This window comes from Mobula hypostoma, chromosome 4 (assembly GCF_963921235.1).
Source record: "Mobula hypostoma chromosome 4, sMobHyp1.1, whole genome shotgun sequence".
NCBI classification, from domain to species: Eukaryota; Metazoa; Chordata; class Chondrichthyes; order Myliobatiformes; family Myliobatidae; genus Mobula; species Mobula hypostoma.
Window position 1 is genome coordinate 49,596,101 of NC_086100.1, and position 15,344 is coordinate 49,611,444.

Genomic DNA, 15,344 nt, shown 5'->3' on the forward strand with positions numbered 1-15,344 from the left:
GGTTGAAAAAAATAACTTTTTAAGTGTGATTTTCATAAGGCTCATTGCATGTCACTATCTGCTATTTTGAGACATTAAACCATGTAGTGATACCTTGGTGTGATAGTGTTTCAACTGTCTGAACAGTGTGAGGAAAAAACAGCAATTTGGTTTAGTTAGAACTTGCACTGATAAAGGATTCCAGATCATGTGCTCAAAGCCTAAAGTTATAAAAATATGAATGTCATTTGAAAAGGTAATGACTATTTAGACTTAGTTTTTTTTGTATATTTCAGAATTTTTGTTCAAATTAAAGTTACTGCCCACTAGAAAGCTTAGTTATCTTTTGGTATTAAGTTTCACACCAGATTCCTTTAGTTGAAGGTTAGAATACTAAATATTTTTTCTTCTAATTAGTTTCATTCAACCTATGTGTTGAATGCAGGCCATATGGCCCCTCAAGCAACTCTTGCCACTCATTCGGTTAACTTCAACTCCATGTTCCTGCTTAATCTTGCTAGCTTTTAAATTTTTCCCTAAAAAATTCAATAATCTCCATCACTATTGCTAATAGTTTGACCTTCTAAACACAATGGGGTTGGAAGTGAGGTGGAAAACTAGTATTTCATTCATTTGGAGTACAAATATACAGAGAGTACAATAAGCATTTCATTACAGCAGACACAAGGAAATCTGCCATGCCATCAGGTTGGAGGCTACCCAGACAGAATATGAGGTATTGTTCCTCCAACCTGAGTGTGGCTTCATCTTGACAGTAGAGGCAGCCATGGATAGACATATCAGAATGGGATGTGGAATTAGAATGTGTGGCCACTGGGAGATCCTACTTTCTCAGGCGGACAGAGCGTAGGTGTTCAGCAAAACGGTCTCCCAGGCTGTGTCGGGTCTCGCCAATATATAGAAGGCTGCACCCAGAGCGCCGGACGCAGTTTATCACCCCAGCCGACTCACAGGTGAAGTGTCGCCTCAGCTGGAAGGACTGTCTGGGGCCCTGAATGGTAGTGAGGGAGGAAGTGGAAGGGCATGTGTAGCACTTGTTCTGCTTACAGGGATAAGTGCCTGGAGCAATACCTGTGGAAAGCATAAAGAGTTGGGGGGGGGGGGGGGGAAGATGTGCTTAGTGGTGGGATCCTGTTGGAGGTGGCAGAAGTTACGGAGAATATATTGGACCTGGAGGGTGGTGGGGTGGTAGGTAAGGACAAGGGGAACCCTTTTCCTAGTGGGGTGGCGGGATTATGGGGTGAGAGTAGATGTGCATGAAATGGAAGAGATGCGTTTGAGAGCAGAGTTGATGGTGGAGGAAGGGAAGCCTCTTTCTTTAAAAAAGGAAGACATCTCCTTCATCCTGGAATGAAAAGCCTCATCCTGAGAGCAGATGTGGTGGAGACAGAGGAATTGCAAGAAGGGGATGGCATTTTTGCAAGAGACAGGGTGGGAAGAGGAATAGTCCAGGTAGCTGTGAGGATCTGTAGGCTTATAGTAGACATCAGTGGATAAGCTGTCTCCAGAGCTAGAGACAGAAAGATCTAGAAAGGGGAGGGAGGTGTTGGAAATGGACCAGGTAAACTTGAGGGCAGGGTGAAAGTTGGAGGCAAAGGTAATGAAGTCAATGAGCTTAGCATGCGTGCAGGAAGCAGTGCCAATGCAGTCGTCGATGTAGCGAAGGAAAAGAGGGGGACAGATAACAGTATAGGCTTGGAACATGGATTGTTCCACAAAGCCAATGAAAAGGCAGGCATAGCTGGGACCCATACGGGTGCCCATGGCTACACCTTTAGTTTGGAGGAAGTGGGAGGTGCCAAAGGAGAAATTGTTCAGAGTAAGGACTAATTCCACTAAACGGAGGACAGTGGTGATAGAGGGGAACTGATTAGGTCTGGAATCCAAAAAGAAGTGGAAAGCTTTAAGACCTTCCTGTTGGGGTTTGGAGGTATATAGGGACTGAACATCCATGGTGAAAATAAAGTGGTGGGGGCCAGGGAACTTAAAATCATTGAAAAGATTCAGAGCGTGAGAAGTGCCATGAACATAGGTGGGAAGGGATTGAACATGGGGGGATAAAAGTGTCGAGGTATTCAGAAATAAATCTGGTGGGGTAGGAGCAAGCTGAGACAATGGGTCTACCTGGCCAAGCAGGTTTGTGGATCTTGGGTAGGAGATAGAAACGGGAAGTGCAGGGTGTGGGAACTACAAGGTTGGTAGCAGTGAATGGGAGATTCCCTGAGCTGATAAAGTTGGTGATGGTGTAGGAGACAGTGGCCTGGTGCTCCTTAGTGGGGTAATGATCGAGGGGTAAATAAGAGGAGATATCCGCCAGTTGACGCTGTGCCTCGGCAAGGTAAAGGTCAGTACATCAGACTACAACAGCACCCCCCTTATCGGCGGGTTTTATAGTAAGGTTAGGATTAGTGCGGAGGGAGTGGAGAGCAGAGCGTTCGGAAGGAGTGAGGTTGGAATTGGAACAAAGTTTGGTGAAGTCGAGATGGTCGATGTCCTGTTGGCAGATAGCAATAAGCAGATATCCACAGTAGGCAGAAGACAGAGCGGGGTGTCCATGAAGAGGAGGAGGGTTGAAGATGGGAGAACAGGTCATGGGTAGGGGTGGGAGAGTCCTTGCCGAAGAAGTGGGCTCAAAGACGCAGCCGGCGGAAGAAGAGTTCAGCGTCATGGCGTACGCGGATCTCGCTGAGGTGTGGGCAAAGGGGGACAAAGGTAGGGCCCTTACTGAGGACAGAGCGCTCTGCCTCAGAGAGTGGAAGGTCGGAGGGGATAGTAAAGACCCGGCTCGGATGAGAGCTAGGATCAGAGGGGGGAAGGGGGACGCTGGTGGTGTCAATGGAGAGGGGACGGTTGGGGAGAAAGGAAGGTGGAGCCTCTGAGGACCCAGGAACTGATGGTGGGATCTGACGGAGACGGGGTTGCAGAGTGCTGGTGGGGAAGGGGTGACAGGAGTCACAATAGCAGCACATGAAGACCCGGCCTGGAGTTCAAGGCTAGAGTCGCAGTTGGTGGTTGCGCAATCGCTTTGAAGGTGTCCATGGTCGTTGCTGGAGTCCGGGTTTTGAACATGTCCTGGGGTGCTGGAGCCGCCAAGATCGATTTCATGCCTGCTAGTGTCGGAGCCAGTAGGCTCTGGGGCCTGCAGATGTAAGATCTTGCGATCCTTGCCTAACATGACAAAGTCCAAGAAATGGCCACTGCACAAGTATCCGATGGAGGATGAAACAACACGTAGGACCATTATAAATAGTGAAGAAAGTGTCCCTGAGGTGTGGAATAGTCTGGGATAGGGACGCCAAGTACCTCCTCATGGCGGAGAGGGCCGCCTTCAGAGCTTGACGGGAGGCAGAGTCAATAAAATGTGAGTACCTGGGATACTCAGAAGGTCCAAATCGAGAGGCTTGAAAACTAATCCTGAAGCTAACTGGAATAAGTTGGCGGCGGAGACACGTTCCAAGGAAGGACATATGGCTATAATAGAGAGTCTGAGTCAAAATGTGGTCGAAAAGTTGAAGGGCTGAAGAAATTATAGATGGGGAGCAGTGAGAGAGGGTTTCACTAAACTCCCGAAGAGAAGATCTAAACTTCTTCAGTGTAGGCATCACTGGAAGAGGCTTTGCAGTAGTGAATTTAAAAATGCAGACACGAGGAAATCTGCAGATGCTGGAAATTCAAGCAACACACACAAAAAATGCTGGTGATCGCAGCAGGCCAGGCAGCATCTCTAGGAAGAGGTACAGTCGATGTTTTGGGCTGGGGCCCTTTGCCAGGACTAACTGAAAGAAGAGATAGCAAGAGATTTGAAAGTGGAGAGGGAGGGGGAGGGGGAGATCCAAAATGATAGGAGAAGACAGGAGGGGAGGGGTGGATCTAAGAGCTGGAGAAGGGAGAGAATCATGGGAGAGGATCATGCTGAACATCGACGCAGGCTGGGAGACCGTTTCGCTGAACACCTACGCACTGTCCGCCAGAGGAAGCAAGATCTCCCAGTGGCCACACATTTTAATTCCACGTCCCATTCTGATGTGTCTATCCACGGCCTCCTCTACTGTAAAGATGAAGCCACACTCAGGTTGGAGGAACAACACCTTATATTTCATCTGGGCAGCCTCCAACCCAATGGCATGAACATTGACTTCTCTAATTTCCGTTAATGCTCCTCCTCTCCTTCACACCCCATCCCTTATTTATTTATTTATTTATTTAATATATTTTTTAATTCCCCCCCCCTTTTTTTCCTCTCTCTCCTTTTCCTCCCCCTGTCCCTCTCACTATAACTCCTTGCCTGCTCTCCATCCTCCGGGTTCTCCCCCCCCCCACTCTTTCTCCCCAGGCTTCCTGTCCCATGATCCTCTCCCTTCTCCAGCTCTTAGCTCCATCCCTCCCCCTCCCACTTTCAAATCTCTTACTATCTCTTCTTTCAGTTAGTCCTGACGAAGGGTCTCAGCCCGAAACGTCGACTGTACCTCTTCCTAGAGATGCTGCCTGGCCTGCTGCGTTCATTTCATTACAGCTTATCCTTGATATAAAACTGATACTAAAGCAACATTGGTCAAATAATTTAATAGAAATTGTACAACTGCTCCAAGTATACATGCTCAAAAGATACAAATGCAGCTTGTCCCCATCTAGCAGAGGGAAATATATACAAGTCATTTAACAGTAAGAATCAGTAATGTACAAAACTTACTCAAAGCACTTTTAATATGGATACCATGAATTATCCAAGCATAAAAAACAATGATTAACTAGTTACAAAAATTCCAGTTTTTCATCCAAATATTTGAACTATTGAATCAAGCAATTCAAAGGATTAGCCCTTTTCATTGGAATAAGATTTTACACAAGATAGGATAGTATCTCATTCTGGTAAATTTTTTTTAAAATTAAAGACCAAGTAAAGTGTGTGAGGAAACTGGCAAAAATATGATGTAAAAAAAATTACTATTTTGCCTGTAAAGAAATATCAGGAACAATTCCCATGGGAAATACTGTTACAGAGCTTTGATTACATATGAAGTTTTAGCAATATTGTGCAGTTTGTGGTTTTCGTAACTTGTCTATATTAAAAATAGGGTAGGTGTTTGGAAAACCCCAACTTAATGGCTGGAGAAAATAACTCTGTACAATCATTTTACTTAATGAAACCTGAGCTGTCAATTCCAAAGCAATCAAATATAAGCTGCAATATTTTTGCTTGTGATTGCGTGATTATGTACCAAAAAGACCATTAAGAATTCAGTTGGCAAAATGGCGATAGATTGTTGATAAAATTGAATATTAGGGAAGGTAATAAGCTTCTGCAGTTTCAGTAGTAGAAACCGGAGAATCTGGACATAATTTGATACTGAATACAACTACTGTAGATAGTATTTTCCATGGACCCTGCACTATTGTTTGCACGAATATTTTCTTCAATACAGTTTGTACAAAATCTAGCCAACTGAAACATTAACAGTACTTGATCACCTGAATAATATTATGGCTAAAGTCTCCTGTGCTGTCTATCTAAACTGCATCTATCCTATTCATTACTGCTTCTTTAACTGATTGCTGCAGTAACATGAAGTTAGACACTAGATGGATGATTGGCTGATGCTCCATTTACAAACTTGGTTTGCTATAGGTTATGTTAGTTTATAGCTGTCAGCATTTCTCACTGGGACAATTTAATGGAAGTTCCATCTAAACAAACATACTTTCATTTTCTAATCTAATCCATGGAAAACATCCCCTGACTTAATTCCCATTGGTCTCTTTTCAACTATCATTTCATATCTGTATAATTGCCTTGAAAAGAGACCAATGGGAATTAAGCCAGGGAATTTGTTTTTCATGGATTAGATTAGAAAATGAAAGTATGTTTTTTTTTAATCAGCAAGTACATAAATGTACACACACAATAAAATGAAAATGTTAATAATATTTAATACATTAAATTTTCAATACCCTTGCATTTGGTTTAAGATCCAATTTTCTGACTAATGAAATGGTTGCTTAATCAATCTGAATCTCAAAAATACATGCATTGTACAACCCTATTTAGTAATAACTAACTTTGAAAATATCTTAATTTAGTTTAAGTACCTATCTTCGACTATGTAGAAAGTAAAGACTATTAACCAGGATCCTTACTGTACATAAAGGGACTGAAAGTGTGTATTTTCCACATAGTACTATGGCAACATTGACATCTGCCATCCTTGAGGTTAGTGAATAAACATACAAAAGAAAATCAGCAAGTTTTCAGTGGCTTGGCTGCAAGTACTGCTTTGTAAATATGTCCAATTCATTTTCCAGCCATGTTGCCTTGTTTCTGTAAGAAAATTTTGAAAATACATTTAAGTTTGAAAAAGCAACTGGCAGCTGCTTTTAAAAAAAACTTGATTTCTCTAGTACATTACTAAATTAACGAGGTACATAAATATTTGTTCAATGATACTCGTAGAACAGCTAACACTCCTTTCTAATTTACCAAATATAGCTTGATGTATAGCTAAGAATAAAATTTAAACAGGCAAATTTATTTTCATATTACATGACACTGAAGAGATACAAATTATATTTTAGATAAGTGTTTTTATTATTAATCCAAATGTAGTACATTGGTATAAAGTTATAACAAAAAGGTGGGCAAACGTTTTCAAAGAAATGAAATAAATGATGAGAAGTTTGATAATTATTTAACCAACCACTTAATGCACATAATAATTACTCAGAAATAAAACTGTCTCAATTTTATGATTAGGCAGTCTTTATTTAGCATGGTGTATGCTCTCAAGGACCTGTCCCACACAGCTAGATCATTATGCTCTTGACTTCTTGCACCCTTTTCCCTGTACCTAATGAAACTGTGTTCTGAAGGATTCATAATTTGAAAAGAAACACTAAAAATGGTAAGTATATTTATCTCCATTCAGTTAATGATTCTGCATACTACATAAAAACATACTAACAATGGAGCAATCTGCTTCTGATTAACAGTCAGATATCCAAATCCAGGATGGTGCAATTAAGACCAAAGATTTGCAATTTAATAATTTTGAGTTGAAGCCAGAGCCCAACAATTCTTTGTTCTTTCATGCAAAAACATTTAAATACACTGGTTTGAAGAGAGATTTGTTTATTTTACAGGTGAAATTATAGACTCCCTGTATGACAGTAGGGGGATAATAATATTTTATAGTTGACAATTAATTTTATCACTCACATGACCTCCCTGCCTGACAATTTGATATTTTATTTAGAAATCTGCTTAACGTGTACTAGTATTGGGAAAAATCTCTGACCAGGCCCTCCTTGTTGGTACCAAACCAAATACCTATATCAACTTTACAAGTGCCCCTCACCGGCCCCGCCCCCACCACCAACGAATCATTGGAATACATTTAGCAAATGAGGAAAACCCACATGATAATTTACAATGTCATTTCACCCACTGTGTGTGCCTGTTGAAGAAGAGTTCCAGTCGTAATAAAACACTTCAGGTCATGGCTTTTCAAGTACACATTTGAGTTTTGTTTAACAACAATTAAATTTCCGCCCCCACCACTTGAGGTGAAAAAATAATTTCCTTTCTAATCTCCTCACCAATATGTGCCCTTGGTTTCTAAGCATCTATAAAGGAAAATAAGTTCTTTCTACTTTAGTCAAGTCCCTCACAATTTTAGATACCTTAAGTCTTCTCTCAGCCTTGTTGATTCCACAGAAAACAACTCTGGCTTGTTCGATCTTTCTACATAGGTACAATTTTCCAATCCTGACAAAATCTGTGCAAATCTCCATTGCCTTCCTTCTAGTATCAAGAATCACTAACAACATACTTGTAGTCAAAACAAGAGATAAAACAAACAAGCTTCAAGAGGAGCCTTTTAATTGACCCTGCAGCAAGTATACTTGCGATTACTGCTACCTGGATTTCTGTGAACAAGATTCTTAAGAATCTTCAATCACAGCCATTTTACTCATTATGCTTGAGGATCTCCTTTTACCTCAACAAAAACTCTTCTACTATTGCATGAACACGAATAGACTGGCAGGATGGCTGTTTACTGACTATGAGATACTGCTCTACACCTTACTTGCATACAAGATGCAGGGTTTCAACCAGAAATATTGATATCATTCTGTTTCCACAGATGCTACTCAACCTGCTGAGCTCCAACAGCAGTTTGCATTTTGCTCTGGATAACAGCATCCGCAGTCTTTTGCTTCTCTGTGTTGCCATAAACCCTAGTTCTCTCCAGAAATAATACTTCTCTACTTTGCTAATGTACATTTATGGCTATTAGCAATAAATAATAGCCTTATTAACAAACCACTGGCCCTTTTTCAGATTTGCAACTTTAAGAGGCATTGCTTGTTACAACTCAGACCATCCGGCTCACTGGCTCCATTCTGGCTTGCAATAGAAGTATATCTTAATCACATTCTCCACTAACCACCCCCGCTCCTTATTTTTCTGAAGCCCTGTAATTGATCTACCATAAACACGGCCTGGGCAGGGCGAAAAGCACTATCAAGGATGCATCTCACCCTAACCATGGACTTTCTACTCTCCTCCCATCCAGTAGGCACTACAGGAGCCTCCGCTCCCACACCAGCAGGCACAGGAAGTGCTTCTTCCCTGAGGCTGTGACCCTGCTGAACCTCACATCACAGCGCTAAGCAGTATTGCATCCATATTGTACTGTCTCAGTACTTTTATATTTGTGTGCTGTAGCACTTACTTTTTATTCACAGTTATTTTGTAAATAACACTATTCTTTGCATTTCTGGTCAGATGCTAACTGCATTTCTTTGGCTTTGTATCTGTACTCGGCACAATGACAATAAAGTTGAATCTAATCTAATCCTCACATCCTTATCAACTCCTTTTTTTAAATACTTACCTACGCACCAAGGGGTAGTTATAGTTACCAATTAACCCATTAGAAAGGAAACAGCATCTAGTGGAACCCTAAACGGTCATGACAAGAATGTGTACCTAAGGTTAGGTTGAACTCCTGTCCCTGGAAGTGAGGCAGCAGTGCAAACTGCTGTGCCAAAGCCACATGGCTATCCAATAAGTGAACATTAATCAGTGTAATTAGGAAGCATGCCTTTCCATTTAATGGTAGTTAATTTTCCCAAGTAATTAGGAATCCTAATGTGTCTTTTATGAAGTTATTTGGGTAATTGTTAGTCTTATCAAGAAATAATCATTGACTTCTCTTTGATACAGTCAGGAGATTTTTTTGTTCAGGAATGAAAGGAAATCTGCTGCTGTAAGATTATATTATTTCCTTGGCTGGAGTGGATTAATTTTAATATTGAGAAAGCACCAGGTGGTTCCTCAATTCATCAGTTTGCATTCTTGGCACTCTCCAACACTGAGCTTCTTAGAATTCCTAAGCATTCACGAGCACCAGTTTCAGCTAAGAAATTGTAGCTAACAAGTTGTAGTTAGATTTCTTAAACTACATACAATGCAATTTTCAATAAATATGTGGGAATAAGTTAAGTTCCAGTTATGTTTTTGAGACAAGACTTAATGCGTGTTAGCAATTATGAACATATTGTTTCCCTCACCCCCTAAAAGTGACACATTGATAATTTATGAAAATAATGTCCAACACAGATTAGTGCAGGCTAGAGCATATAAAATTGACTGTTAAATTGTAATTTGTACTTTTGCTCTGTTATTGCCATATTCTTTATCAATTTGGGATGACAGTAGATTTTTGGTATTACTTAAAACTTTTCTCCCTGCACATCAACTATTAGCATCCAATTTCAATTTGTTTGCCTAGTATACTTTCCAACATATTTATTCACTGTTATTTTTAAATTCCTGAAAAGAAAGTCCAAGGATTGTTCATGAGAAACAATCTATACTTAAAAGGCAAGAAGTCTATTAAACTACAGCATGTTTTGCCTATTTCTCTGATGTATGATCTACCCCAAGTACAGGGAAAAAAATAAATGGCAAAGAGCAAATATTTCATTTGGATATGAACCCCGAAAATTTTTAACATGAAAGAAATTACAACAGGCTTATTCTAATTACATGGTGGGTACCCGGGGAGTGTTGTGGAACAGAAGGACCTTGGAGTGCAAGTAAATGGTTTCCTGAAAGTGCAGTGACAGGTAGACAGGGGGGAGGAGGTGGCTTTTTGCACACTGGCCTTTATCAGTCTGGGCATTGAGTATAAAAATTAAAAGGTCAGGGTGTACTTGACAGGATGCTGCACATGGAGAACCGTATTACATGTTGTCTTGCTACAGGAAGATTTACAAGGATGTTGGCAGAATTTGAGGGTTGCAGTTATAGGGAAAGGTTGAAGAGGCTAAGACTTTATTCCTCGATGCATGAAAGGTGATCTTTTTCAGAGGTATAAAATCACAAAGGGCATAGATAGGATGAATGCAGTCAGTCTTCTTCCCCAGAGTTTAAGTTGAGAGGAAAAGATTTAATAGGAACTTAAGGACCAACTTTGGTTTTACAAAAAATATATATGGAATCAGCTGCCCAAGGAAGTGGTTGAGGCAGGTACAATAATAACTTATAAAAGTCTGTTGGACAGATACATGAATGCAAAAAAAGTTTTCGGGCCAAACACAAGTAAATGGGACTAATTTTGATGGATAATCTTGGTCAGCATAGACCAGTTGGGCTGAAGAGTCCATTTACATGCTGTAAAACTTTATGAACATTATATGAGCACAGGACTAAATTTATATTATGATTAGAAAATTATATAAATTATATAAATGGATTAACTTGCTCACTCTGAAAGGTGTGATTAAAAATGTTGTCCAGAAGTAAAATAGTTTCATGAAAATATAACAAAAAATTATTACCTCAGAAGCTTTGATCGGTTTTGTGTGGATTCTAAGAGTTCAATTTTTTTGTTAAGGATGGTGATTGATTCTTCTAAATTTTTTTCGGTAAGAGCTACCTGATGGCATAGTTGAGCAGATGTACTGCTCATTTCCCTGGAAAAATACAAAGGTAAAAAGGTTAGATATAAGCAAGGCCATTGATTTACCTTGTACCAGAAACAATTACTTTTTTGGTTTCCTGTTGATTATTCTGTCCCAATTTAATACTTATTTTACATGCTAGCTTAGTTAGGTTTAATGTTATTTCAGTAAAACCTGCATTTATTGGAACAGTTCTGTCAGAGATTATTAGTTCTGTTTTTCTACAAAATAAGCTTATAGGACTTACCCAGTATATGAATGACTGATTTACGTACAGCCCATACATATGACTAAGCTTTTAGGAGGCTGGTTGTATGGCTTTGCCAGTTGCTGCTGGGCTGCAAGCATCTTCTACTACACAGGAACTAAGTTTAAAGCTGCATTTCCAATTTGTACACTATGTGAGTTATGAACAGTTTACAAAAATGAAACCCTGCTGTAACCTGTAATTCCATTGTGATCCAAGGAACTGGGAGGCAGCACAGAGCTCCTCTCAGCATAAACTCCAAGACCTAGACCTTAATACCCCTTGTGCAAATGGATCCTGGATTTCCTCACTTGTAGACCCTAGTCAGTTTGGATTGGCAAAAACATTTCCTCTACAATCTCCATCAGCACAGGAGCACCACAGAGATGCTTAGCCCCATGCTCTACTCACTTTATATCTATGAATATCTCGCTAAGTACAGCTCCAACACCATATACAAGTTTGCTGATAACACCACTGTTATGGGCTGTATCAAAAGTGATGAATCTGCATACAGGAGGGAGATTGAAAATTTGGCTGAGTGGTGTAATAACAACCTCTCACTCAGTGTCAATAAGACAAGGACCTGATTGTGGACTTCAAGAGAGGGAAAACAGAGGTCCATGAGCAAGTAATTATCAGAGGGTCAGTAACTTTAAATTCCTTGGTGTCACTATCTCAGAGAACCTGTCCTGGATTCATCATAGAAATATAATTGCAACGAAAGCACGACAGTGCCTCCACTTCCTCAGGAGTCTGCAGAGATTCGGCATGTCATCATAAACCTCGGCAAACATCTGAAGATAGGTGGTGGAAAGTGCGCCGACTGGTTGCATTAGGACCTGGTATGGGAACACCAATGCCTTTGAGCAGAAAATCCTACAAAACGTAATGGATTCTACCCAGTACATTATGGGTAAAAACCCTCCCAACCATTGAGCACATCTACATGTAAAGCTGTTGTAGAGAAGCAGCATCCATCAAAGATCCTCACCACCCAGGCCATTCTCTTTCATTACTGCCATCAGGTAAAAGGCACAAGTGCCTTAGGATTCGTATCACCAGGTTCAAGAACAGTTACTACCCCTCAATCATCAGGTTCTTGAACAAAAGGAGATAACTACACTCATTCTACTTCGTGTTCCCATAACTGATAGTCTCACTTTATCCTCTTTATCTAGCAATTTATATCTGTATTTGTACAGCTTGTTGTCCATTGATCCTGTTTAGTTACTGTTCTATAGATTTGCTGAGTATGCCTGCAGAAAAAGAATCTTAGGGTTGTATGTGGTGACATGTATGTACTCTGATAATTTTTACTTTGAACTTTGCTTGGCTGAAACTGAAACAATGACTTCAGCAGTTAGTGAAACTATGTTCTTAATTTCTGAGGATGTCAAAACTGGCACTGTGATTGAATCACATGTTGATGATTTAGTCAATTAAAATATTAATATCTTAATTGAATCAAGAGAAAGCTGCATTAGCCTTTCTTCTTCCAGTCAATCTATTCATTTTGATCAGCCTGTTTTAACTTGCTGAGATTCTATGATGGTTGGCACTGCAATGGTGGACTCCGTGCAGCAGTTATCCCAGGGGTAATGTTCCGTTAAAAAGAATGCTGCACTTCAGTCTCTGTTTGGAAATAACCTGGTTACAATATTTATTCTGCTAGAAGACAAGACAGATCTTGGAGGAAGGTTTGTCCACTTGGTCTTCAGCATGGTTCCAAAACGTTATACCCAATACACACTCAATGTTTAAGAAACAGCTTCTTCCCTTCTGCCATCAAATTACTGAATGACATGAACCCATGAACATTACATAGAAACATAGAAAATAGGTGCAGGAGTAGGCCATTCGACGTTTCCCCACCACCGACGTTAGGCTAACCGGTCTATAATTCCCCAGTTTCTCTCTCCCTCCTTTTTTAAAAAGCGGGGTTACATTAGCCACCCTCCAATCCTCAGGAACTAGTCCAGAATCTAACGAGTTTTGAAAAATTATCACTAATGCATCCATTATTTCTTGGGCTACTTCTTTAAGCACTCTAGGATGCAGACCATCTGGCCCTGGGGATTTATCTGCCTTCAATTTACCTAACACTACTTCCCTACTAACATGTATTTCGCTCAGTTCCTCCATCTCACTGGACCCTCTGTCCTTTACTATTTCTGGAAGATTATTTATGTCCTCCTTAGTGAAGACAGAACCAAAGTAATTATTCAATTGGTCTGCCATGTCCTTGCTCCCCATAATCAATTCACCTGTTTCTGTCTGCAGGGGACCTACATTTGTCTTTACCAGTCTTTTCCTTTTTACATATCTATAAAAGCTTTTACAGTCCGTTTTTATGTTCCCTGCCAGTTTTCTCTCATAATCTTTTTCCCCCTTCCTAATTAAGCCCTTTGTCCTCCTCTGCTGAACTCTGAATTTCTCCCAGTCCTCAGGTGAGCCACTTTTTCTGGCTAATGTGTATGCTTCTTCTTTGGAGTTGATACTATCCCTAATTTCCCTTGTCAGCCACGGGTGCACTACCTTCCTTGATTTATTCTTTTGCCAAACTGGGATGAACAATTGTTGTAGTTCATCCATGCAACCTTTAAATGCTTGCCATTGCATATCCACCGTCAATCCTTTAAGTGTCATTTGCCAGTCTATCTTAGCTAATTCATGTCTCATACCTTCAAAGTTACCCCTCTTTAAGTTCTGAACCTTTGTTTCTGAATTAACTATGTCACTCTCACTTTTGTTTTCCTCTCTTTTTTCACTACTTCTTTACATACTTCTTATTGTGAGTTATAGTTTAAAAAAAATGTGTTGCAATATACTGCAAAACAGCAACATATACCAGTGATGGTCACTCCGATTCTGAATTACTTGATTCTTACAGTGCTATCATCTTTTTAATGGGTGCAAATACTACAGGGATTTCAAACTATGCAAGGTTGCATAAATAGCAACGTGATAAATGACAATTGATAATACTGACTGATAAAAATTGTTTTAAAGCTTAAGGAAATATTTGGTTATTGTTAACTAAATTTTTCATGTAGGTAAAAAGACAGCAGAATCAATAGGTCGATGTTTCCCGCATTAGAACATTGAACAGTATCAGCTGTCTACTATCTGACATTATTAACAAGTGAATACAACATGCAATACACAAAACTAACTCATTCTTATGTTTGGTGAATGAACATTTACTAAAGTAAACTAAAGCTCTCCCTTGAACTTTATAAGGAAATGCTAATGATTTGACAATTTTTAGTTACTTCTGTTTGAGATACATCTCAGAAAACCTGATTAGTATTGACTCCCAACTTCCAAATTTTAAAGAGAGCAATCCTTCCTGAAGCCTATTCTTTACCACCAGTGTAACAATGTTCAACCTCCAAGACCTTAGTAATCAAGTTTAGACCAATATGATTATCACTGCTAGACCACTGATGCCCATGCCTTCACAAGCAAAAACAGGCATTTCTTCTCTGAAACTCTCCTCTAAGCATTAAACCTATTAAAGTGACACCTCCTGGACTGATTTCTCAAATAGAATACTTATAGAATAGTACAGCACAGTACAGGCCCTTCGGCCCACAATGTTGTGCCGACCCTCCCATATAAGCCCCCACCTTAAGATTCCTCCATATACCTGTCTAGTAGTCTCTTAAACTTCACTAGTGTATCTGCCTCCACCACTGACTCAGGCAGTGCATTCCACACATCAACCACTCTCTGAGTAAAAAACCTTCCTCTAATATCCCCCTTGAACTTCCCTCCCCTTACCTTAAAGCCATGTCCTCTGGTATTGAGCAGTGGTGCCCTGGGGAAGAGGTGCTGGCTATCCACTCTATCTATTCCTCTTATTATCTTGTACACCTCTATCATGTCTCCTCTTATCCTCCTTCTCTCCAAAGAGTAAAGTCCTAGCACCCTTAATCTCTGATCATAATGCATACTTTCTAAACCAGGCAGCATCCTGGTAATTCTCCTCTGTACCCTTTCCAATGCTTCCACATCCTTCCTATAGTGAGGTGACCAGAACTGGACACAATACTCCAAGTGTGGCCTAACCAGAGTTTTATAGAGCTGCATCATTACATCGTGACTCTTAAACTCTATCCCTCAACTT

The 15,344-nt window shown here is 40.2% G+C and overlaps 1 protein-coding gene across 3 annotated transcripts in view; it reads right to left on the reverse strand.

The window, feature by feature from the left end:
• Window positions 1-4,552: 4,552 nt before the first annotated feature.
• The window catches only part of LOC134345311 (mitofusin-1-like), an 88,515-nt gene continuing 77,723 nt past the window's right edge, over window positions 4,553-15,344 (reverse strand). For all 3 annotated transcript variants that reach the window (XM_063045769.1, XM_063045770.1, XM_063045771.1), the window contains exons 17-18: window positions 10,843-10,977; window positions 4,553-6,316 (exon numbers count right to left, since the gene is read on the reverse strand). In XM_063045769.1, coding sequence (XP_062901839.1) covers window positions 6,247-6,316; window positions 10,843-10,977 — 205 coding nt within the window. In that variant the 3' untranslated portion in view covers window positions 4,553-6,246. The remainder of the gene's footprint in view (window positions 6,317-10,842; window positions 10,978-15,344) is intronic.